Genomic DNA, 24,710 nt, shown 5'->3' on the forward strand with positions numbered 1-24,710 from the left:
ACGATGTTGTAATCAAACAATGCTGTAATTACAACAAACAATGCTGAATCAACTCAACTCATAGAAGCAGAAATTACACTCACATACTATAACAGTGGGTGCGTGGGTTTTCACTCTTAACTTTTAACTAACAATAGAAAAAAAAAATACATACTATATAACTTACGGGCCCCTTCAAACCCGGCTCGACCTGAAACCCAAGAAACCTAAACCCAACCCAGGCTATTTTCGGGTAGCGTCGATGCGGGTCGGGTAAAACCCGGCTTGAGTTGCAGCCCTAAATATATACAAGGGTTATGATCATCCAATGGAAAAAAAAATTAGGACACACTACCTATGGCGGAGCCCAATAAATGAATGGTTGGGATTGGGCCTCAAGTTCCATGGTTAAGGCTTTGTTCTTTGACCCAGAAGTCGGGGTTCAATGACCACCCAAAAAAAATGAATGGTTTAGATCATCCCAGCTTACCTACCCAAAAAATGAATGGTTTAGATCATCCAAAGATGTGGTTACTTAAAGAATCTGAGTACCATATTTGAATTGTAAAATCAAGATCCAACCGTGGACAACTGAATACAATTGAGGCCGTTGATTCGAGTGATCTGGTAGACCATCATGAGATGGCCCACATCCTCCGGGACATCACATCGTTAGATTAAGGACTACAAAAATTAACACTTTCACTTCTTTAGCAAAACCATAATTGAGGACTTATTGATCAAGGGGCTAGGAAAATCCAATCAAGGGGCGATTTTATGATATATTGGCCCCCTTTTTTCCCGGGCCACCCCCTTAGTGTAAAAAGAGTAGTAATAAATACACTGGTAGATCAAGTGGGAAGACGTGACGAATATATCACTCTCCCTTTCTTTCTAGCATTTCCCGGTACAAAGTGAACCGTACAGCCCACACCATAGGATGATCCAAACGGTCCATTTGATGGGCCACATCAAAAAATCATTTCCAAAGGATGATCCTGGCCCTCCTATCTAAAGAGAAACTGCATATTATGGAAACCTTACAGATCAGAGGGTTGCGATCATCCTATGGAAATCGGCACAACCTATACGTTGCGGCTCATAAAATGGACGGATTGGATCATCCTATGGTGTCGATCGTACACTTCATTTTGAAAAATACGGGTGGGGCCAATTGTACCTTAATGTTACTGTAAAACCCACACCATAGGATGATCCAAACCATCCATTTGATGGGCCATCATTTCCATGGGATGATCAAAACCTCCAATCTATAGAGGTTTCCACAATATGCAGTTTCTCTTTAGATCGGAAGGCTAGGATCATCGTATGGAAATGAGATTTTGGGCGCAACCTATTTAGATTGTGGCCCATCAATTGGATGGTTTGGATCGCCCTATGGTGTGGGTCGTACAGCTCATTTTGAAAAATATGGGTGGGCCTATCTTATTCAAAGATTTCAACAAATTAATTGTTGGGCCCACAAACGGAGAGAGAGGTTTGGTTGTATTACGGTACAATTACCGGCTGTAGAGTGGGGGATTTTATAGAGATATCACTGCCCATAAATTAATTGACTGCATTTAATCCTAGTTAAAAAGATTACTTAAAAAGTGATTTGCTAGCAATTTTAGCAGAAGGTAATTTCGCGGGTACCGCTGCATGAGAGTTCAGCCACACAAGCTCACTTTTCAGCAGATTTTGTCTTGTTCATCTGAGGTGACTCTCTCATGAAATGCCTTTCTACTAATGTCCCTACCACGACTGTAGTGTAAATGAGTAGTCACAATCACAAATACTTAAGGTGGCTGTCCCAGGTAAAAAATGGGCCGAATATTTTACTTTTATTATTGTTATAGAGAGAGAAAGAGAGATAATTTTTTCAAAATTCAAAACCCTAACCCGGAGCGGACTTTCTCTGATTTTTCGGGGAGGGATCGAAAAATACACAGAAAAGAAAGAAAATGGAGGTCCAAACCCTAGAAAATCCTAGCTCGGAGGATCCAAACGAAGAAGAAATCCAAAAACTGGAGCATGAGGTCAAAGACATGGCTCAGAGAATTCTCCATTTCCGAAAAACCCTCCCAGATCTGTTCAAGAAAACCCTAGAATCTCATCTCACCGCTCAAAGACCTCTTCTTTCAGAAAATCTCAACGGAGGTACTTTTCTAGGTTTCATTCTTTTAATTATCTTTCGTTTCTTTTAGATTTCGGTTCGATTTTGTTTTGTATTGTTGTGATTAAGATGAGATTTCTTGTGAATCGCTGCTAGGGTTTGGTATTTATACAATGTCTGTTTGAGAGCTATCTTCATATTTTATTTTTTCCATGAAAATATTGCAATAATTTCACAATATTATTTGTTGTCCGAATTTTTCGCTGTCAACACATTCTACTTCAATATTTTGATTCCTGTTTTGAACTTGTTCTTTCTGCCACCGACTTTCAACTGTTTTGTAATTTGCAGGAGCAAGTGAACATGTTGAGTCAAGTAGAGATGTGTTGCTAACTGAGGAGGATCCCAAAACAGTGGAGAAAATACAACTGCTTAAATTAAAGACATCCAGTATTGTCTCTGTTATGCCTGCTGTTTTGAAGAGGATGAGTGACTCTATTGCAGCAATAGACAGACTTGATAACTGCAATGGAAACATTCATCCTGCTTTTAAAAGGAAAAGAACGCATTGACTGGGCTCATCTCCGTGAGACCATCGTCACCTGTAACTATGTGAAAACATTGTTTTTGTGTACCATAATGTAATTCCACAATCTATTACCTGGCATAACTAGGTTACATGGTAGCAGTGGGAAGCCAAAATAGCAAAGAGCTCTTTTAGGGGTTTTTAAAAACCTATGTGATAAAAGGTTTTTCTTGACCTATGACTAAAGTGGGAAGAGAGAAAAAACAATAGTGAAAGAAAAGAGTGTTTTTATTGATTTTCTCTCGTGGTGAGAAATAGTGGTGATTTTTTCTCTTGGGCTGCTCTCGTGTACAATGTTGGTTAACAGTACAAGGAAAATGGTTACAGTTTGTGGGATTTAGTTAATCCATTGTAATCCTTGTAATTTTGTTTTATAGTGGAAGATAGTGTTCTCCCCAATGGACATGGGCATCTTACCCGACCACGTATGTCTTGTGCTTGTGTTTGTGCCTTTGCATATTTCTATTTCTTTGCGTGCGATCGGATCAGATTTTGTCCGTCAGATTCCTCAACAAGAAGAAAGACTCCAATTCTTTGTGAGTGTTGTTAGTTGTTATTTTTTTGTTATTTTCTTTAGACTCTAATTCTCTGAAACTGTTGTTTTGTTATTTTCTTTAGACTCTAATTCTTTGAAACTGTTGGTACTTTTGGTATTTTCTTCACACTACCTCATTGTTATCTCTAATAGATCCCTCACCAAAAGGCATATCTTATTGTGATATTTATCTTCCTGTTGCTTTGTGAGGAACTAGAACTGCTATCTTTTTCCAGTGCCTTTTCTTTCCTCAAGACAATAGGTTCCATTCCCACTTTCAGGTAATCATCTTGCAAGTTAGTAGTTTAGACTGTTTAGACAATGCAGAGGAAAACTAGTCTTTGTGAATCATAACTTGAATATGGTGCATGTACTTGTAGCTATTTTTCTCATAACGATAGAATACTCTGGATTCTTTAGGGTTATAGAAACTCTTGGTGTATTTAAAACTATTAAAAGCTTTGGCATGCATAAATTTTGTCCCTGGATCATTTTGCAAATCAGTAGTTTAGGCTTTAGACAGTGGAGAGATATATTAGTTTCTTGAATTCAAACTTGGGTATGGTGTATGTAGTTCAACCTATTTTCACATAACTATAGAATAATCTCGAATTACTTCAGGTCAGAGAATCCCTTGGGGTACCTACAAATATTAGAAGCTTTTGATGTGCATATTTTTTTTCCCAATTTTCATATACACCCCCACTTACGCCCCTCTCCCCCCACCCCCCACACACACACACAGACACGCTCGCACACGCACATATATTCACTTATATTTACTAAAGATGTCACATTACTTGGCACTGCTGATGGGCCCTATCCTAGCTAAACATGAATAAAATAAAAGCTACTCACGTAATATGATGCCCCATCACATTGTATAGAATACATACAATGCTCACGCTCAATATGGATAAAAATGTCACGAATGCCTAATTTGGTACCTATGATCTAGCCTACACCTTGAATTTATTGCTATCACATTTGACACGACACACATGTTCACATGTGTCAACACTCCATTCAACACTATTAAATGTACTGCTAGAAGTGTCAGACTTAATGTGGGTTAATGTGGGTGTGTCAACACGTTTTTGTACCATGTCAAGTCCAACATTCTATTTTTTTATTAAATATTGTGTTGACATTCTATCGTAAGCTGATCCAGCCCATTAACATTTGTATAACCTTCACCTTTCCTTGGTCTGAACATCCCTCAAGACACCTCAAAGTATGAATAACATTCCTATGTGGAACTCATGGAGATTGCATAAATTAACTAACCACACACCCACACCCACAATGAAAGAAATATCTGTTTGTAAATAGATTAACTTACCAATACCAAATGACTCACCAATAACATACCAAATTGCACACCTTACAATTAGTTTCCATAGGTGTGGCGAGTGGTTTTTTTCCAAGCAATCATTTTGCCATTCTCACTAATGGTGCATCCTACTTCCAAAAGTTGACATTCTACCAACTGATGTAGGACCAATTGGGAGGGCTTTTAGTAGGATTTAAACTTGATGAAGACGGAAGACTAGTCGGAGGCAATGAGATGGCTCCCAAAACTACATTCAGTTGCAATGGTCTTAAAGATGACTGAATCTGGACTGATTGGGATTAAAGATCACACTAGAAAGCATAGGAATCACCCAAGAATTGTTTATTAGTCCTAAAGCTCCAGATTTGTTCAAAGTGTACTAAACAATAACTAAGGCTTAAGTAGGGTCTAGCAAAAAGAAACTACATGAAACTCAAAATTTGGATTGTTCGTATGTTTAGGAACAAGTACAAATTATTCCTAGTGTGGAAACGGGAAGTAAACAGCTTTTGTGTGAAGAAAATCAGGATCCAAAGTTATACGGGAGATTATGAACTAAAATCTAAAGAAAAACTTATTGGAATCATTTTAGGAAACAAAAAACTGAATGTTTAAAGAGTTTCAAAAAAAAAAAAAAAACTGAAAGTTTAAAGAGAACGAAATCTAAAGATAGATTGTTAGAATTACACCAACTAGACCAAAGGCATCACACCAATGGTCTTTTTAAGGCGTCACACCCAAGGACATCAAAGGCATCACACTAAGACTATGGACACCACATCCATAATTTGCAAGTTTGCAAACAAAAACTTTATTCACAAATTGGCCATTAAAAAAAAAGAAAATATTTATTCACAAATTCATCATGTCGATAGCCTACAGGCTTATTAGAATATTATGTATCCTCAAAACCCTACTTTGTACCTTCATTTATATTAAGCCCGGTCTAAACTTAAAAACAGAGACCTAACTTAACCTAACCCTAAAATATTATTCATTTTTTACGATGACAGGTCCCACAAACAACCGCAAGAAACCACTTATAAGTTTTATAATGCATAAACTACTCTTAGGTCTAAAGACTAACATAAAACCCAACTTAAAAGAATCCTTTTTTTTTAATGGTAACTTAAAAGAATTCTATTACTTAAATAACTCCCTATTTAATCAAAACACTTGCAATTGATAGGAGCTCCATGGTACAATTCTAGTGACATAGTTATAAATTACATGATTTCTGCTTCTCCCCCTTCTTTTTTTAGTCTGCACATGGCTGAGTTTATTCATGATCTCTATCATCAGACCCGTCAATTGAATAAGTGCTTGGAGTGGGAATCTATTTCTTCAATCTTAGTGGATTTTTATCTGGAAGTTTCAGCTTGTAAAATTGTGGCACCAATCTCTCCTATTCTTCTTCCTATTTAACCCCACATTGTTATCCTATTTAGAGTTTTCAACATTGCATAACAAGTTTTCAGATTGCTTAGTACTTTCGTTAGAATAGGACTCTTGAAAGGGAGTTATTTTTGTTCATTGGTGGATTTTGTTAATAGGTTCTTCCACTTTGTTTTCCGTTGCGTACTAGATCTTTAGATTCCTTCTCCAAATGCAAGCTATGTTGAATCTTTAGTTGGATTGAAATTCCAGAGTTTCAGTCTGCTTCTGTTGGAGGAAGGAATGGGAGGAGAGGTAATTAGTACTACACAATTATGAATACTTATTGCGATATCAGTATCCTTGCCGGCCACCACTAGAAGAAAACAAGCAATTGTAGTAGGAATCATATGCTCTTTCCACTTGATGAAGAATTAGCATTAAGAATATGTTTGGATGTGCGGGGGTGGCTCGGAGATTGGTGGAATGAGAAGTCAAAAGGGAGGAGACAAGCATTGGATTTGTCTAGAATTTCCTCTCGAAGAATAGTGGAATAGATTACAGTAATGTGTTTGGTTGCGTGATATAGACTCGGAGAGGATGAGAAAAAGTATGGGTGCCATTACCAGTATAAAATTTCCATTTTACATTAAACAAAGTGTTTGAATTGAATATTTGCAGATGATGAGCATGTCCTCTAACTAAACGCTGTCAAATGCAAGAGTAACATTTTCAGTTTCCTTCGCTTAGTAAAAGTGTGAGTAATTCGAGGGGGGGGAATTGATAATTAGTGAAACATTTTATTTGAATAAACATCCCTTGCGTAAGATAAAAAAAATCAAAAGTACACCTTAAATTAGACTTGATGGATCAAGGGACTAGATTACTGCTTCAAGTAATTCTCGATCACGATGTCACTCGTTCTTTTTTAGCCTTCTCCATATTAGAAATGGGAAATGACAATTCTACCTGATTATTCACCTGGGCCACCCTTTCATGGGAGGGGTGCAACTTGGGTTGGGCTCAACCTGATTTTGGGTCGGGTCGGGTTGGCATTTCAACTCCTCGGGTTGAGTTGGTTTAGGGTTGGGAAAAGCCAACCCAATTTAATTTCAGGTTCGGTTAGGATTGAGGCCTTGGGAACCCGACCTCCATCTAATTGTATCTTGATTTCTTAGGGTTATGTTTTTTTCTTTTTAGCCCTAGGTGAACCCGAACCCAACGGTAAAAACAGGTTGGGTAGGTATGAGTGACTTAGAGGTGGGTTGGGTTAGGGTTGACCATCATTCTTGACCAGAGACTCAGGTTGGGCCAGGTTAGGGGTGAGGGAGAGCTATCTCGGGTTGGGCAACCAATGAGGTCTCATCTCTCATTAATAAAAATAGAAAAAAGAAAGGATTGCATAATGATTTGAAGCCAACCATATGTGGGAGATTTTGGCTAAGTGGTGCAATTTTAAGTGTTAACGGCTCTCCGGCTAGGCAAAACGGCTGAATCTAATACAGATTTCTACAAAGTAGAATGAGGACTGATAGATGCAAGGGCCCTCTTTATGCAAGGGCCGGAGAAGGGTGTGGATCTATTCAAGAGCCCTTCTCCGGCCCTTGCATCTATCATTCCTCAAGTACTATTTGAGAAAACACGAGTTCCTCCAAAGAAAGTAGAATGGGAACAAGATAGCAGTGTCTTTTTCACTCTAGAACTGCCAAAGTTGTCTCAAAACTCCATTACGTCGTCACAAGTGATGCAACACAGCAATGTTATAGTTTTAGAGTTCAAATCTCAACTGTATCGAAATCAAAAGGGAACCATTTGGATAACTAATTTCCATTTAGAAATGTTCAGCATATTATATTAGAATAGTAGATTGCATGTGACATCTCATCTGGAAGACATTGGAGTCTAAAGTTGCTGTACTGAGATGGTCAATACAAAAAAAGAACAAAAGCAAAGAAGTGAAACAGAGAACGCCAAAAAAACAAACCCCTCAAAGAGAGAGAAAATAAAAGAATAGCCAGGATAAAAGATGAAAGGTCTGAAATCTGGCAACCAAGGAGAAAGGTGACAAACTGATAGATGTAAAAGAGTGGGGAGGTTATGGAAGAGGGCGGAAAATACTAGGTTATGAAAAGGTTAATGCTAACAAGTATGCTAACTTGAATCTGATAACTTACAGAAGAATTGAGGGAGTGGGAATTCCCACATATGGAAAATCAATGGGTGAAGATATCTTCATCTGGTTTCTGCTTTCATATATGTTTGAGCAAACAAAAATGCTATATTGAAGAATCTGTTTCCTGTAAAATAAGATTTCAAGATCAGTCCCAAAGAAGATAAATAGACAAATGCAATTGAAAGAAATGACAAATAACAGATATATAGTGGATAACTCAATTAGAAAGCATTGCAAGAACAGGTTAATACCCAGAGAGTTTGGTTGCGGTCGCAATTGTTGGTAATCGAATGAAGAGCAACAAGCTTTGTGCAACAGTTGTTCTTTGAAAGCTATGACACTAGCCAGAGGCATAAAGGTCAACCAATCTGGGCTCGAACGCTTGAAAAGAATATAAGGGGGATAGAAATCATAAAATAGAGAAAATCATGACAAAACCAAATATTTTGGACAATTTGAGATGAAAAATAAAAACTGAGTTATTATTTCACGAAATAGTGACATGTGCTGACAAAAGAAGGGCACATTCAGAATGAATAAAATAAGAAAACCTTAGAGATCGATATGGAAAGAAACCAATGCAATAGGCGTAGCAAACACCGTAATTGAATTTTTCAATCTTAAAAAATTGGGCCCGGAATGATCAAATTGCAGGGCTCGGAGAAAAAGGTTAATGGAACTTAAATTTTGAACATGCCTAAATAAACTGGTCCACTTCATTTTCCAAGTAAAGAATCTGTTGAAATGGCAAAGCAAACACCACAATTGAATTTTCTAATTTTCGAAAATTGGGGGAGAAATTGATCAAGTTGCAAGATCCAGAAAAAAAAAGGTTGGGATCTAAAATTCAAGCATGATGATTCGGTGGCTGGTTCAGTTTCCAATAGAACTATTCCTCAGAGAAAGCATCTGAGCCGCGGCATAGCTTGGATTCCCCCATTTCTTTGAACTTGGGCCCCTTGAAAGAAAATGTATATTTCTGGATCAATTCCAATTATGTATGCACATTATGCAACCTTGATGCCGTAGACTGATCTTCTGTATTTTGTCTGGTCTGGATGACTCGTGCTGGTACTTGTGGCACTTGGAAGGAAAATGCACTCTTGAAAAGTTCATATGATGCAAAGAATAGTGCTCCGTGTGACATGTATATAACCAACCTCGGAGTCAATCCCCTAAAAACGAAAGAAAATAAAAAGATCAGAAGATATGGGCATTGAAGCACTAGATCAGAGCACAAAAAACTTAATAACTCCCTGAATTGCCACAAACGCTTACTCAAAAATTATGAATAATAGGCTGGAATGGTTCGAGGTAGGTGGTTTTGACATCACTCCTCAAAGCTACAGTCCTCCAAGCTACAGTCCTCAAAGCTAAAGTCAAAGCCAAGTCGGGGCCTCTCTTTCTATTTTTTTCTCGAGTCCTCAGGGCCACTAGACATTCCAATTCCTTGGACAGAGTCAAATCAATAAGAGCCTAAACCAAGCCCCCACTTTGAAAACTATTATACGGAATCAGCCGGTAACAGTAATTGAAAACAACCCCATGGTACGGAGACAAAAATATTGTAGGAACATTGAATTTAAAAATATCTGTTTCTTCAAGAGCAACTTAATGTGTTTGCAGAAGCATGCTTCTAAGACCGCATTTTTTTTAATAACTGCGCTTTAGAGGATGTATAATGATAATCATGGAGAATTCTACCAAATGTGTTGCCATTGGTGGTGAAATATTTAAATGATCTCGAACTCATCAAAAAGAAATACACAAGTCATTTCGATATAAACCCCTTATAGGCAGAAGGAATGGTATCACTAGCCAGAAATTGCACCTTTAAAGATTAATACAAGAGAATTCAATCCAGACAAAAATTTAGCAACCTAGAACTCTTGACACAGCTTCTTAAGAATATCCAGCTTAGAAGATAGAGACTAATATATATTAAGCTCTTGCCACATCCCCGTAGGGGAACTGTAATATTCATTCAATGATGTATAGCCTTGTTTCAGCATAAGAATAACCTCATATAATTGATAGATTCAGGCATGGTTTTAAATTTCCTGGAAATTTCTCTGAAATGACCGGAATGTTTCCATATCCATGCTCACCAAAATGAAATCTACATGATTTCCTTTCATGTGATTATTTCCTCGAAATTTGACCAAGATTCCTGAAATTTGACCGAAATTCCCAAAATTCAATCAAAATTCCTGAAATTCGGCCGAAATGGTCGCAACGAAAAAATGGAAAGATGATTAGTAGGTAACATCTTTGAACTGCACAGCAAAGTAACCGTATCTTATGCATGGAATGTCAGATCGACATGGGATACTTAGCACACTAGCACGACTAGAACACAATCATATCTTATGTAAAGAACACGATCCAGATCTGGTACGTAGAAAACATTCCAGATTTCATATGCAAAACACGATTTGATCACACAATAAAAACATAGCAAGACGGCATACAGATCACGAGCAAAACAGAACAAAAATGCATCAGATCTGATCCACACGAGCAGAGAACCATCAAAATTCAAAACACATCATACAGCCTTGAATGAGTTTTGATCAGACTCCAAATTCCAATTCAACTGATTTTGCTAACAAGCAAAACAAGCATGTTGTGAGATTCAATCCCAAGGCATCCACCAAGTGCTAAGTTTTGCTTCTAAACTAGTTCATTTTATATATCAATGCCACCCATATTTTACAAGTATTGTTTTGAAAATTCACTTACCTTTAAAGATAGATAGACAACTTAATTTAATTGCTTTACGTTTTTCTAATTGTAGACAGAAGTTCTTAATTTTTACAGACTGTTGACAACTTTCTGTTAACGTTAATCATGATTAGTATTTTCGACTTAAGTGGCATTTCTTCATTTTAAATTTCCCTATATAAATTCAAATATCCACTATCACTTTTTCATTTCTATTTTGACCTTAATGTGAACTAAAAGTAGTCATGATAGCAAAACATTTTCTGTTAATTTGCTTATACCCAAAATTCATCACTATAATTGAATGTATAAAATGATAATATTTTTCAGTTTACATTTCAGAACTTATTCTAATATTATTAATATTTTGACTCTTTAAACAAAATGAAATCTCAATTAAGCTAAACTTTTAGGAAATCCATTAAATTATAATTTCAACCATGAGCTGACATTGATGTGCCGCTTGAAACATTATCGTTTTTTCAGTTGGATAATAATATACATACACTGAAATATTGTACTGTCCGATACAATCTTTGTACTATTAAGCCAACCAAAAAATATTGTACTCTCTGATATAATCTTTGTCTCTGGCGATGTGGTACAATACGCATTGGATTTTGAGCATGAGAAAAACTAATGATAGAAAAGAATTTGTGGAGTTTTTGCTCAACTACTGATAGAAAAGAATTTGTGGATTTTTTTCTGTAGTAACAAATAATATTATACTTATACCTCACGACTCAAACATAAATGATACTTTTTTGAGGTAAGGTTCAATACTTATTTCCCTTTTTCTTTCGTAAAAAGCTTAGTTTACCTCTTACAGTGACTCAAGCACAAATTATTCACAATAATTTGTGTGAGAATTGGTCCCTACATAAGCTACTAGCTTCCCATTTCGATTCAATATTGAGTACAACTGATTACAAATACAATCACTTAATGATTTTAGTAGATAAATAGCCCCTCCCTTTCCTCCCATTCTATAAAGAAGAGAAAGAAAAGGATTATTACTAGCTTCACATTTCGATTCCAAATTGAGTACAACTGATTACAAATACAAGCATTTAATGATTTTAGTAGATAAATAGCCCATCCCTTCCCTCCCTTTCCATGAAAAAGAGGAAGGAAAAAAGAATCCTGCAAGGAGGGCTTTCTAGTGGCCAAAAACCTCAAGGTTTTAAATTTGTTTTTCTAGTTTGTATCAAGCAACCGGTTACATAATTTCAAAAGAGAAGGAAATCTACGATTAGTCCCATGCTGTCAACATTTACAAACCTCCTTAAAGAGAGCAGGCCAATTCACCTGGATCATAATTTAGGAATTGAGTGACCCAAGCTCCAGTTCTTTGCTCTCAAAGATTAATAAATATGCTTCAGAAGCTTCTCAGATTCTATTGTTGTAAGTATATAACCTTTGGTCAAGAAAAGACAAATGACAAAAAAGAAATGGGATGCCATACCTGTAGAGTCCTTTTAGGCCTTCCTGCTTGGCTATTTCTTGAAGGGCGTGAAAAACACCATCATATTGTCTGAGAGATCCTGGAATCTGTTAGCAACAAACTTTTCAGAAACAAACAGCGGATTCTATTGAAATAACCTCAATGTTAATGTAAAATCATTGGATCTTCAAAAAAAATGTAACACCAAAATATTAAATTCACAAAAATAAGTTTACATCTATTCTACACACTAAAATGTTCAATGATAATGTGCTATTTCGCTTTATCCCGTCCGCTAGAGGCCATACATTTCGAAATGAGATTATGTATATTCTACGTAGATGGATGCGGATGCGGATGCAGATGCAGAGTAGGGGTGCAACTTGGGTCAGGTTCAACCCGATTTTGGCTCGGGTTGGGTTGGGAAAAGCCAACCTGATTTAATTTCGTGTTGGGTTGAGGCCTAACCCGACCCAACCCGACCCATCCTCCAATTTTATCTTGATTTTCTTTGGGTTATTGTATTTTTCTGTTTGGCCGAAGGTGAACCCGAACCAACCCGACCCGATTTTGGGTTAGATAGGTTGGGTTAGGGTTGAGAAATTTAGAGGCGGGTTGGGCTACGGCTGACCATCCTCAACCCCAGGCTTCGGTTGGATTGGGTTAGGTTTGAGGGAGTGCTATCTCGGGTTGGGTTAGGGTTGGCCTCAACCCGATCCAACCCGACCCGAGTTGTACCCCTAAGTCAGAGTGACATATACGATTTCAATTTCTGCATGTTGACATGTTGTAAACATATGGAGGAAAGCCATCATGAGTCTCCAATACAGAGAGAGGTTATCACTGAATTAGATATTCAAGAAGCTTTGGGAGGCAGCAAGGTTCTACATCAAGTACTAGATTAAATAGTACCACCAAGAAATCAGACCAGTGGTCTTCAAGACATATCATGTATGCAAGAAATATTACGCTAGCTCCTCTCTAGGTATTTAAATATGCAGGTTCAGGTGAATACCCTCCTCCTCTCCCAAGCCTTTTAATGCATCACCAAGTGACTCTAGCACCCAACATAGTTTGCATTTGTTTACCATGTAGATCACATCTCATTTACCAGTTAGACATAAACATGTGTCAAATAGCAATCTTTAATAGATTTGAAATGTTACACAGGTGCTTTAAAGTTTAAACCATACAATTTTTTCAACATTAATCGTTGACCTGTGTAGTAAATAGCACTATACAATTTTGAAGTCCAGACTATTAATGGCTAAATAACATGAATAGTAGAAACAAAACTGTATTTTATTTTACAAATGTAATAAGATCTTATAGCCAACAAAGAAAAAAAAATATAGTGTACAAGCCAAGTTCTCGAAAGTCAGCAATGAAATGGTTTAGAGATTGAAACTAGAGGAATAATGAATGAGGGCACCCTTGCAAAAATCAGCTCCAAGGGCACCCCTGTTGGTTGCTTTATGCAAAGTGCAGCCCCGAAAAAAGGTGGAATGCGCCTAAAAAAGTGGAAACCATGTTGACTTTGCATAAATCAACCAATAGGGGCGCCCTTGGAGCTGATTTTTACAAGGGCCTTCATTCTATCAATCCTCTAGGGTTGGCTTATAGATTTTTTAGGGTCTCCTGCTTTGATCTTTAGCTTTGAGGGTACTCTTGTCTGTTTCCTTGTTTAGTGTGCTCTTTCCTCTTTCCTTATTTCGGGTTCCCGAGGAGGGTTCTGCTCCTTTCGCTTATTTTTTATTATTCTAGTTCCTTTTGGTGTTTAGCTTTGTGGGCTTCTAGGTTTTATACCTCTGTTCTGCTTCTTCACGACCCTTCGGAGAATCCTCTTTTGTTGCTTGCTTCTCGAGGCTCCACGAGGCGTTTCTCAATTTTTGTGTCGGGTCTGGGTTCCGGTCTTTTAGACTCTACTTTGAGAATGGAAAACCAAGGCACTTCTCCTAGTTCTTCCATCTCCTATGAAGGTAGACGACTGTGTTTGTCTACAAAGGTGAAGATTCTGGAAGACATATTAAGGAGGATCGAAGAGATGGTTTATGATGAATTTAAGGCTGCTATAATGGACCCTTGGCCCAAAGAGGTAGCTGATGATTTACTTCAAAAGCAATGGGATGTCTTCAGAAAAGAGGCTCAGGAATGCCCACTCACTCTAACCCGTCTCATAGGGTCAACGGAGATTAGGGAAAACCCAATCATCTCTCTTTACGCATCCGTTCTTTAAATTTCTAGTAGCAGAAGAAAAGATATGAGGAGGCTTAATTGGGAAGCCAACAAAATTTTTGGTATCCGACAAGTGAGAGAAAGAATTGCGGATAGAAAAATCCCTATTCGTCTGGAGCAAGTTCCGGAGGAGCTTCTTGTAGAAATGCCGGATTTCATGATTCAGCATATCTTGGACAATCTTGAGAAGTGTGCGGTTTAGGGTTTCCGGGGAGGAATTATAGTTCAAGCTATCCAGAGTTTTGGGCATCCTCAGAAGAGCGGTTGAAAGTTTTTTGGATTGCACTAGGTAGTTCAAAGAAAGGAAGCATGTTAGAGAAGGAAAGGGGATTTTTACGTTTCTCAGTTATATTTGTATGGTGTTCTTTGAATCGGTTTTGGGTATGCCCATGCCAAAATTTTGTTAATCTCTTGTATTGCAGGCTGGGACTTCTGGTCCCGAATGCAGATTCAGAATTAATGAAATATGTCATCTTTCAAGAACATAAGGTTATCTGTTTGCATTTGGGTATGATGTTTAGTCATTTAGATGCTATTCCAGAAGTACAGGTACCCACTATGTCACATAAAGACGTTCTCCATACAAAATGGAGCATCTGAGAAACACATGATCTTACTTCCTGTACGTCGGCTAATTCACAGACTTGAGGCACAAGAAAGTGTAGCCACTTGAGGCACAAGAAAGTGTAGCCACTTGAGGCACAAGAAAGTGTAGCCAACATTCAGGGCTCATTAGCAACATTGGAATTTACATAAGACCCCTTGTGTGGAGCCAACTGAAACACTTGGAAAACAGAAAAGTCAGAAGAATCTCCAACACACACGATGTTCATCTCAGCAGCATGTTCTGTTTTTGTAAGTCTACCATAGATGCAAGATTTATCATCCCGTGTTCCTGATAAATCAAGTCAGTGCCATGCACACTTGATGGAAACATAAAGAACTTGAAAAACCTACGGTTGACCACAATATCAGCTATACTAGGTCTACATACTGAGATGAGAAGAAAGAACAACTTTTAGGCCCCACTCATTTATGTAAAGAAAGCGTAGAGTTCGTATTACATTATGATACGGTTATGTTGGAAACTTTCAAACGAATCAAACCCATTTAATATAAGGCAAGCTAACAGATGCAGTAACAGCGAAGTTTGTCATCCAGGACAATGTGCAGGAAATTTATCTAATTTCATAAGATTGATCCAATGACATAATAATGTATCAGCATAAAGCCATTTCAGAAAATAAACAGTGGGGAGCATAGAGGCATCCTGTCCATATTATTACTAAAGAAGTTAACGCATCCCATTATTGTTTAAAAAGAAAGATTCATTTACTCTTGGGTTAAGTTTTTATACAAGGAAACAAAATTGCATTAAAAACATGCAATGTGCCTTTATGAAAACAACCAAAATGCATACATACGCACACACCTGTGTCTGTAATCTTGTCTTCACCACATCAAATGGGGTTGTAAAAAGTGCTGCAGTAGATCCAGCAAGGCCCCCACACATTAGCTGCAAGGAGAACAGTTCACATCATTCACAATAAAATGTGGTAAATCATACTTCTCAAAGAACTTGATATTAAGGTATAAATTTTGACAATCACGACAGATGATGGATATAAGCATATGAAGGGCACCAAACAATGTAAGATAGAATAATAATCGCAAGTTTATCTCTCTAATTAGTTTGCCTCAGATAGTTTATATTAGGCTACAAACTTCTAAGGTGGACCTTCTTAACCACTAATCTGAAGTGCAAATAAGAGCATGTTCCAGCTTCAATACTTGCAGCCTATGCCTGCTCCAGCCCTTTTGCATCCCCAACCCAAACTAGTGAAGTCCTAATGACAAAGAATGGAAATAAAATAGAAAAATCACACTTTTTAGACATCTATAGCGATTTTATTACGATATTTTTATAAAAGAGAAAAATCCTGAAATAATCCTGAGAAGTCAAATATATATATATATATATATATATATATATATATAGCGATATTTTCATTTACTGTAATAATATCACGACATTTTTATGATATTTTCATAATTTTTTTCTTAATTTATATATTTTTAAATTATTTTATTTTATCGTTTTTCCCAATATAAATCTGAAAAAAATAGAAAAGATTAATATATCCAGAAATTTTCACTTTCCGAGAAATTCCCGAGAGATATTTGTGACATAGACTACGGGCAGGCCATTGTCTCTTCCTTGGAGACTGCTGCAATTACCTTGACAACTCATTGCCTGTGTGACGAGTTGAAGAAAATAGCCCATCCCAACAGAGAAAAGACACTGCCAGCAGCCTCAGTGGTTCAATGAAAGTTTGATATTGGCAAGAGATATCCTATTTTTCACAATTTTTTTGAATGGTTCTATTTTTCACAATTAGAAGTTACAATCCAAAGAATGTGCCTCCTTTTCTTCTTTAGAATGCTGTAAGAAGCATTATCCACAATTAATTCTTAAAATTTCCCTTATCAAGGATATCTGACTGCTGCTGCAAAAAACAAACAAAACAAATAGCAGACAGACGTCCATGAGACTATAGGCACATGAAATATTTTGAGTTTTAAGAACAGTAATTTCCAACGACGATGAGAACTTTATACCAGCCATCATCAGTTGAAATAAAAACTGACAAACTTGAATAAAAAATTAGAAGTAACAGTACATACTGATTAAAACATGACTAAATAATTGAGCAGAAAGAGGAACTCTACAGCAGAAGAAAAATGATTTAGCAATTAAAAGGAATGCTTATTCATGTCAATTAAAGAAAAGAACAACCAGCAAGTTCTTGTATGGACCATTGCCGTTTTGAGTTTCATCATATTTTACTCTTACAGTCATTATTTATATCAGTTAGAAATGTTTGAAGTGTGAAATGTCATTTATGTAAAATTACATGAACCAACAAAAGCCTACCATCTAATTGAAGTAAAATTGTCCAAAAGACACATCATATATACAAATATAGTCAAGCGTACATTCAGAATAAGCAACATCACAGTGCTCATGAGCCCTGAACACAACACTAAAACTCAGCACAGCTTGGCTAGCTAAATACATGTAATTAATGTAAAATTGTCCAAAAGCCACATCATATATACAAATATAGTTGAGAGTACGTTCAGAATAAGCAACATCACAGTGATCATGAGAAAGGTTTGAAATTTCAGTTTCGGCCTAAGCCAAAACCAAAATTTCTGTAATTTCGGTGTAATTCGGTCCCGGGCTGAAATTTAAAACCATGCTCATGAGTACCCTAACACTCACACAGTTTAGCTGCTAAATAGTCAAAACAAAGTAAGATAGTAAAATAAGGAAAATATTCAAAGAAAAAAAAAGACGGTAAGGACAGAAAGCAAACCGTTTGTAATGAGTTGGGGTGAGCACTAGATTGTGTTGGTGGTATCACCAATTGTTTTAGGCGTTCATAGACATAGAACTGCAACCAAAGAAAAAGAAAACCTTGCTAAAGCATTCAACCTCAGAAGGCACGGGAAAAGGAAAAACAAATGCCAGAGCTAATGAATTCTAAACCTGGTGAACAAACCCATGATATATGACAATCCAATATGAGGTAACTAAAGTAGCATTACATACATAAGAAATATGACCTTGATGATCGAGTGTGGGATATTCCTGCAAAGAACTGCACCCCACCCAGCATATAGTGAAGGCAAACCACCCTTTTCGAGAATTCTAACTAAGGCTGTCCTGAAAAGACACAATGCAAATCCCATATGAGCTCATCATTGAGAAGGGAAACTCAAACAAAAGCCCATAACAATGACACCATTACCAAAATGTTATCCAAAGTCAACAAAAAGCCTCTATAAGAAGCAAGATCCTTGACACTTAGACTCCATTAGGCTGGGCTTCTGAGGGCACAAAGCCGCTTCTGGATGATGGGAAGCCGCTTCCAGAGGGGAGGAAGCTATGTCACAAATACCTCCGATATTTTAAAAATATAGCAATTTTATCGCTATATTTTGATAATAATAAAAAAACAAAATCCAGAAATAATACTGAGAATTTTACAAAATATAGTGATATTTTCATTTACTGCGATAATATCACAATATTTTTATAATATTTTATGATTTTTTTTATTTATATTTTTTTCTTAATTTACATATTTTTATATTTTTTAATACTTTTATTTTATCGTTTTTTTCCTGATATAAACCTGAAAAAATAAAAAATAAAAATATATCCCGAGATTTTCACTTGCCGAGAAATTCCTGAGAACGATATTTGTGACATAGGGAGGAAGCAACTTCCAGAGGGCACATAGTATTTGCTGCATCGAATTCCACATGATGCTAGCCTTGGGGGAAGCCTAATAGCCATTTGCTGAAGCCAAGAAGCCGCTTCTGGTTCTCTAGTTCCCAAACAAGAGCCAAGTTTTTGGAAGCCCAATGCCCAGACGGGCTTCCTGATGACTCGGCTTCCCGCCAAAGCACGAACGATCCAGCAGCCAGCTTCCGCGGGAAGCTGCGGTCCCCCAACTTCCGAAAATGCAACTTTCGTACATTCAACGAACCCAGCTTCCCATGGTATCCGATATGCCAAATGGTCCAGACTTCCTAAGAGAAGTAAGAAATTTAAATTATGACATCATTGAAGTATAGAGATAAGTCATGAAAGCATACCAGCAGCTCTGATAGTGTGAACCAACTTGCATCTGTTGCTTAATATGTTCACTGGGGGTAAAAATAAATGAAGTAGCGAGACTTGCACAACCTCCGGCTGTGCAATGTGCAAAAGAATAGTATTCCTGTACGAGAAAATATGTGAGAGAGCCTAAAATCAAGTAGCTATACACTTGCTACAACAGCAAGAGAAACAAGGACTACAGATATGAAATAACCTTGGGCAAGAGAGGCAGCAGAGACCCCTTAACTGATTCATATGTGAAGGTATAAACTGCAGAAATTGGTGCAGAAGAAGCAACATTGCTTGCAATTCCACGGTATAGTCCCGTTATTCCTGTAAACAACCTCTAGCCTTTTTAAATAGCTAACATCAACAAGCTTTACACATGAAACAAGAGAAATTATATGATGGGCGGCCGTGTATGCACGTGCAGCCCCAAAAAACAGTGGGGCCCATTTTTTTTTTTGGGTGATCCAAACCATTCATTTGTTGGGCCCTGATGTAGATAGTGTGTGCCAGAAAATCTTCCCCATTGCTCTGTTTGGTTGCCAAAGGCTAGAAGATCAGCGGCATTTCAAACACTGCTGATTTCCTAGACATCTTCTGAAGCATGTTTGGTCGCCAAACTGGCAATGAAACCCCATTTGACTCCCAGACATCATGATTGCCTTTTATCCTACGTGGCGCCCATGTGGTGGAAATGTACCATCTTCTAATCTTCCAACCAAATTTCACCATTTTGGTGGAATTTGGGTGGAAGAAGAGTAGAAAGGTATTATCTTATTATCTTTTCTCTCTTTCTCTCTCTTCCCTTTCTCTCTCTTCCACTCTCTATTTTGGTAATGACACCCCTACATCTTCCACTAATCTTCTAGAGGATTGCCACACAACCAAACACTATTTACCACTCTTCCACTACTCTTCTATTCATCTTCCATGCTTTTATTCCCCCTTTCTCCCCTTTGACTTCTTATTCCACTAATCTCCCAGCCACTCTTTAGCAACCTAGGATGTTCCCAGCCCTTCAATTTGTGGAGGTTTAAAATGGACAACACAGTATAAAAACCTCCACTGACTGGAGGGTTAGGATCATCCTACGGAGAAGATTTTTTGGGCACACCCTGTCGACATCAGGGCTCAATAAATGAACAGTTTAGATCACTCAAACAATGTGGGACCCACTGTTTTTTTTTTTTTGGGACTGCACATTCATGCACTGCCATCCACCATATAAATTCTCAAAACCTCAAAAATGATACACAGTAGCTTTCCCTAGCAGGAAAGCAGGGAATTAATCTAGCTTGAGTCCCATTATGCATAACCAATCACCGAAAAATGTGGCCTTTGTGAGATTTACCTCTTTCAGATATGATTGATCTAAAAATGCGAGAGAGAGACATTTGATCCGTGCTACGAGCTTGAATGACAGTCTTAATTGTATCAACAGGATGTAAACAAAGGCTAACAAATGTTCCAGCCAGTGCTCCTGCAAGGGCATGTCTGTGCTTGGCAAGGACATTATCTGGTTTATTCTTGATCAATACGCAAGGCTTCATTGGATGTTCATCCTCAAGGATGAGCTCCTTGAATTGTCCTCTACCATTATCAGGCAAATTATTAACCTTAGATGTACACAATTCTTCCAAAGTCTCAACATTTACACATCGGGATTCAGGTAATTGTTGGCACTCTCCCAATGCACAATCAGTCGAAGCTAAATCTTTAACATGGTAATCTGAGCAAAGACTGGAACTTGGTGTGGATGGAACACTGGTTGCCTCTAAATTTGTAACCAGTCCAAGTGAATATGATGTATAGAGCGAGCTAACAGATTGCCGAGTGCTTTCTACTAATTCTGCTCTTTCACCTCGTAGAAAATCATTACGTTCAGTTAAGATGGGAGGATGGTTAGGTTTACCATTGCTGGCAATGAAGGTATTGTCAACTGGGAGGGTCATATTTTCAACAGGACAGCTTTCAGCAGTTTTTTTGCATTCAATCTGGGTTGAATGTACCGGATCTTTTAAACTATGAAATGGGTATTCACTTACATATTGATATATCCTTCTCAAATCATAAGAAATTCCTAAACTTGCAAGACCATTTGTTCTCCAAGACTCCACCGGCACTGGGGAATTAGCAATACGTACATATCTCCACAGGGAAAAACAATTATTAAGTTCATTGCATGACTCATACAATGATATCTTCTGAAATAATCTCAGATGCTCTATGTTCGAGTCAATCGTAAAAGGTACACAGCAAGCTGGCTTCAAAGCAACACCAAAATGTTTACTATCAGCAGATGTTGATGCCTTATTGTTTTCCATCTCATTAGAGTAACAAATGACATTGGTTTTTTGACAAATATCATTGGGTTGTGTCTTTCCCTTAGGCTGGAAAATAGCATAAGGCTGATTAAGATAATCCCATGCTTCCCCAAGTGCTGAAATAAACTTTGTTGTAGTCAGAATATTGTTAGAAGACTTGGGTTCAGATTGTTTACTACATGTTGTACGAGCATCAGACAAAACATGAACATTTTCTCCCCGACCAACATCGGCAAGCTCAAAGGATGCTACCTCGAGTGGAATGCACCTATATTTGATCGAGGATTTATCACTTCTAGATGGCTGACCACGGGCTGCCATTCCTCTCAAGGCTTCCAGCTAAACTTCCTTGTATAAGTAGATAGTATCAGCAAGATATGAACCGCAAAACACCTGCATTCAGTTAATGATGAAAGTAATGTCACTTTCCTGCCATTCAAATATAAAATAACAAACATATAGAAATACTAGGATAAGAAAAATGTAATCAGAAATAATGACAAGGGCTTGGATGGAGAAAAGCATAGCCCATAGGAAAAGTTAAACTGGGAAAAATGTGGCAATATTTAATTAGTAATTAGTCCAGAACACATAAATAAGTTCTAGTACTGTTACAAGCTTAGAGAAAAGAAGAACAAGAAGATACAAAGGAAAAGAGGTCAAAAAGAATTTCTCAGGGTTCAATATAAACCCCATGACTTCAATCCCATTGATGTGTGTGTGTGTGTGTGTGTGCATGTGTGCTTTAAATCATCATATTGACAGCATGTAGAGAATAAGTAGGAAATTCAACAGGTTCAAGTTATCTTTTTTGAGATTTTATACGATAAATGGCCGTATAAACCATTATTTTTCAAAAAGGACTGTACGGCCCACTTCATAGGACGATCCAAACCGTTCATTTGTGAGGATACAAGGTAAATAGGTCGTCCCCAAAAGTCATCTCCATAGGATGATCCTAACCTTCCGATCTACCTAGGGACGACAAATTATGGAAACATGTACAGATTGGAGGGTTAGGATCATTTTATGGAGATGATTTTTGGGACATAACCTATTTACGTTGTGGCTCTACAAATGAACGGTTTGGATCATCTTATGAAGTGGGCCGTACAGTAGCTTTTGAAAAATAATGGTTCATACGGCCATTCATGAAAAAAATAATTATAAATTATCCTGCAAAACTACCAAAAAATAGAATTACAGTACAACAGAATCAATCATTTGCAAATTGAAAGTTTCTCTACAAGAATTCATAACTCAAATTCTCAAAACTAAAATTTCAGAAACAGTAAAATAGAATTTGTAAGAATGAAAAAGAGAGAGAGAGAGAGAGAGAGAGAGAGAGAGAGAGAGAGAGAGAAAAGAATCTAATACCCTAACCTTAGATGACATCGAAAATGTCGATCTTTACAGTGGAATCAACAATTTCAAGAATGTTAACACGATTGAATCTGCACTTAGATATGGCTGCCATTCAGTTCTCGAAAGAGAGATCACGCTTAGGGTTTTAGGGTTTAGGGTTTTAGGGTTTTGTGAGGGGGTTTTGAGGAGGAAGAAGTGAAAAGAAAAGAGACAGCAGCGGGCATATATTCAAAACAGCCTGTCGGGGTCTTTTTTCTTTTTTTTTTAACCCACTCTGTAGAATCTCTTTTTGGGCGGTTGTCCACTTGGGGAAGGAAATCCTTGGATAAGCTGTCCTGGGTTTGGCTATCCTGATTGGAATCCTGCGTGGAGTAGTGGTGAGACCCAAGATGAGTTTGGTTGTCAAGGATTCAAGCGTGGGTTATTGCTTATTAGTCTCTTAGCAGTCTCTTTTGGGGGGGCCCACATTTTTTTGGGGTGTTGCAAACCGTTCCTTTTTTAGGCCCATAACATTTGATGATCCAAACCGTTCATTTGTTGGACCCCAACTTAAATAGAACATGATCCAAAAATTATCACTGTAGGATGATCCTAACCCTCCATCACTGTAGGATGATCCTAACCGTTCCTTTTCTGTTAAGCGTACAAACTTACCTATACAGTATATTATTAAGTGAAGTCTTCCTCTTAGTCCCAATTCGTTTTAGATCTTGAGAACCGATTATGAGTCCAAAACTGATTATTGGACTCAAAATTAAGGGAGAAGATATATTCGCCCAATTTATTTTTTACTTGGGAGCACACTTTCTAGGATAAAAGAGGAGTCAAAAATACGCTAGACAGACTGTCCCAAGTAAAATAAATTGGGCGAATAAATCGCTTCCCTTAATTTTGAGTTCAATAATTGGTTTTCAACTCACAATCGGTTGTGAAAATCTAAAATGAACGGTGCCTTAATTATAAACGGAGATTATTAAAGTCGGTCTCCTAAGTTAGGGTAGAGGGAGTGGACCAACCGACCCTATCATTTCCTAATAAAATAATGAATTTGATCATACTAGTTCTCATTTATTCCTCTCTCTTTCTTTAATGTTTCTCACTTTCTCTAATGTATAATGACCCACTCCATCCATTCTCTCTCCCTCTCTCCTGCCTCTGTTGCTAGATTTTCTAAATAGACACAACAGAAAACATGGAAAGATGATTAAGTAAATTAGTTTGATTAATTAGCATGTAACCTCAATTTTAATTATAAATTCCTTTTCTATAATTTTCATTTTCTCATGAGATTTACGACTAAGACTGGCCTTTGATTCAGAAAATTTGCATTTAATTCAGAAAATGCAAGACTTTTTAAATTGGTTTCTAGGAAGAGAAATTTAACCCTAAATAATGATCCCCATTTTAGAAGTGTTACCCTAAAAAATAGTAACTTCCTTTGTGGCTGCTGATGACACTTTTTTGGAAATTTAATAGCCAAAGAAAAGTGGAACATGCAGTGAGGAGTGCCATTACTAGTTTGTGACAACTATCTAAACCATTTCTAACCCTTTCTCTAGATACTAATAGTGACTCAAATATTCTTTCTAAGAAGAGAAATTTTCTATCCCCTTTCAAAAGGGTTTCCATGAGATAATAAAGTTGGCAATCTTATATTTTATATAAAATATAATATTATAGCATATTAACTCTTGATGCCTCTTCCCCCGACATGTTTCGTCCCATCTCTCTCTGTAATTTTTTCTATAAAATCATCTCAAAAATCCTAGCTACGAGGCTCAAGAAAGTTATGGATTCTTTGATAAGTCCCACCCAATCGGCTTTTATCTCTGGTAGACTCATCC

The 24,710-nt window shown here is 37.3% G+C and overlaps 2 protein-coding genes across 7 annotated transcripts; one reads left to right on the plus strand and one right to left on the minus strand.

Annotated features, from left to right (window-relative positions):
- The first annotated feature begins 1,849 nt into the window (after nt 1-1,849).
- Nucleotides 1,850-3,109, plus strand: LOC143859209 (uncharacterized). Its single transcript, XM_077369901.1, has 2 exons — nt 1,850-2,139; nt 2,447-3,109. Exons 1-2 carry the CDS (start codon nt 1,944-1,946, stop codon nt 2,665-2,667), a joined length of 417 nt encoding a protein of 138 aa, XP_077226016.1. The 5' UTR covers nt 1,850-1,943; the 3' UTR covers nt 2,668-3,109.
- Nucleotides 3,110-7,712: 4,603 nt separating this feature from the next.
- LOC143859160 (Mitochondrial substrate carrier family protein) lies at nt 7,713-23,113 on the minus strand. 6 transcript variants are annotated; one of them, XM_077369842.1, is made up of 10 exons: nt 22,885-23,113; nt 20,529-21,894; nt 19,386-19,504; nt 19,168-19,292; nt 18,130-18,229; nt 17,880-17,957; nt 15,932-16,015; nt 12,286-12,371; nt 8,348-9,271; nt 7,713-8,220 (listed from the first exon to the last, which is right to left on the minus strand). In XM_077369842.1, exons 2-9 carry the CDS (start codon nt 21,820-21,822, stop codon nt 9,091-9,093), a joined length of 2,067 nt encoding a protein of 688 aa, XP_077225957.1. In that variant the 5' UTR covers nt 21,823-21,894; nt 22,885-23,113; the 3' UTR covers nt 7,713-8,220; nt 8,348-9,090. The 6 variants fall into 6 exon arrangements, with proteins under 6 accessions (XP_077225957.1, XP_077225959.1, XP_077225958.1 ...); XM_077369844.1 differs by lacking the exon at nt 7,713-8,220 and adding an exon at nt 9,375-9,545 and having other exon boundaries at nt 9,133-9,271; XM_077369843.1 differs by lacking the exons at nt 7,713-8,220; nt 8,348-9,271 and adding an exon at nt 9,554-10,266.
- Between the last annotated feature and the right edge of the window lie 1,597 nt (nt 23,114-24,710).

Source organism: Tasmannia lanceolata, unplaced genomic scaffold (assembly GCF_043159265.1).
Source record: "Tasmannia lanceolata isolate RefF3 unplaced genomic scaffold, GAP_Taslan_0.1 ptg000029l, whole genome shotgun sequence".
NCBI lineage: Eukaryota > Viridiplantae > Streptophyta > Magnoliopsida > Canellales > Winteraceae > Tasmannia > Tasmannia lanceolata.

Bases quoted from the DNA above. Each gene is read 5' to 3' on its own strand.
- LOC143859209 (XM_077369901.1), top strand. From the start codon at position 1,944: ATGGAGGTCCAAACCCTAGAAAATCCTAGCTCGGAGGATCCAAACGAA. The intron at 2,140-2,446 runs GTACTTTTCTAG...TGTAATTTGCAG, and splicing joins TTCAGAAAATCTCAACGGAG to GAGCAAGTGAACATGTTGAG.
- LOC143859160 (XM_077369842.1), bottom strand. From the start codon at position 21,822: ATGGCAGCCCGTGGTCAGCCATCTAGAAGTGATAAATCCTCGATCAAA. The intron at 12,372-15,931 runs GTGTGTGCGTAT...TGTTGCTAACAG, and splicing joins AGACAAGATTACAGACACAG to ATTCCAGGATCTCTCAGACA. The intron at 9,272-12,285 runs GTATGGCATCCC...TTTCGTTTTTAG, and splicing joins GGCCTAAAAGGACTCTACAG to GGGATTGACTCCGAGGTTGG.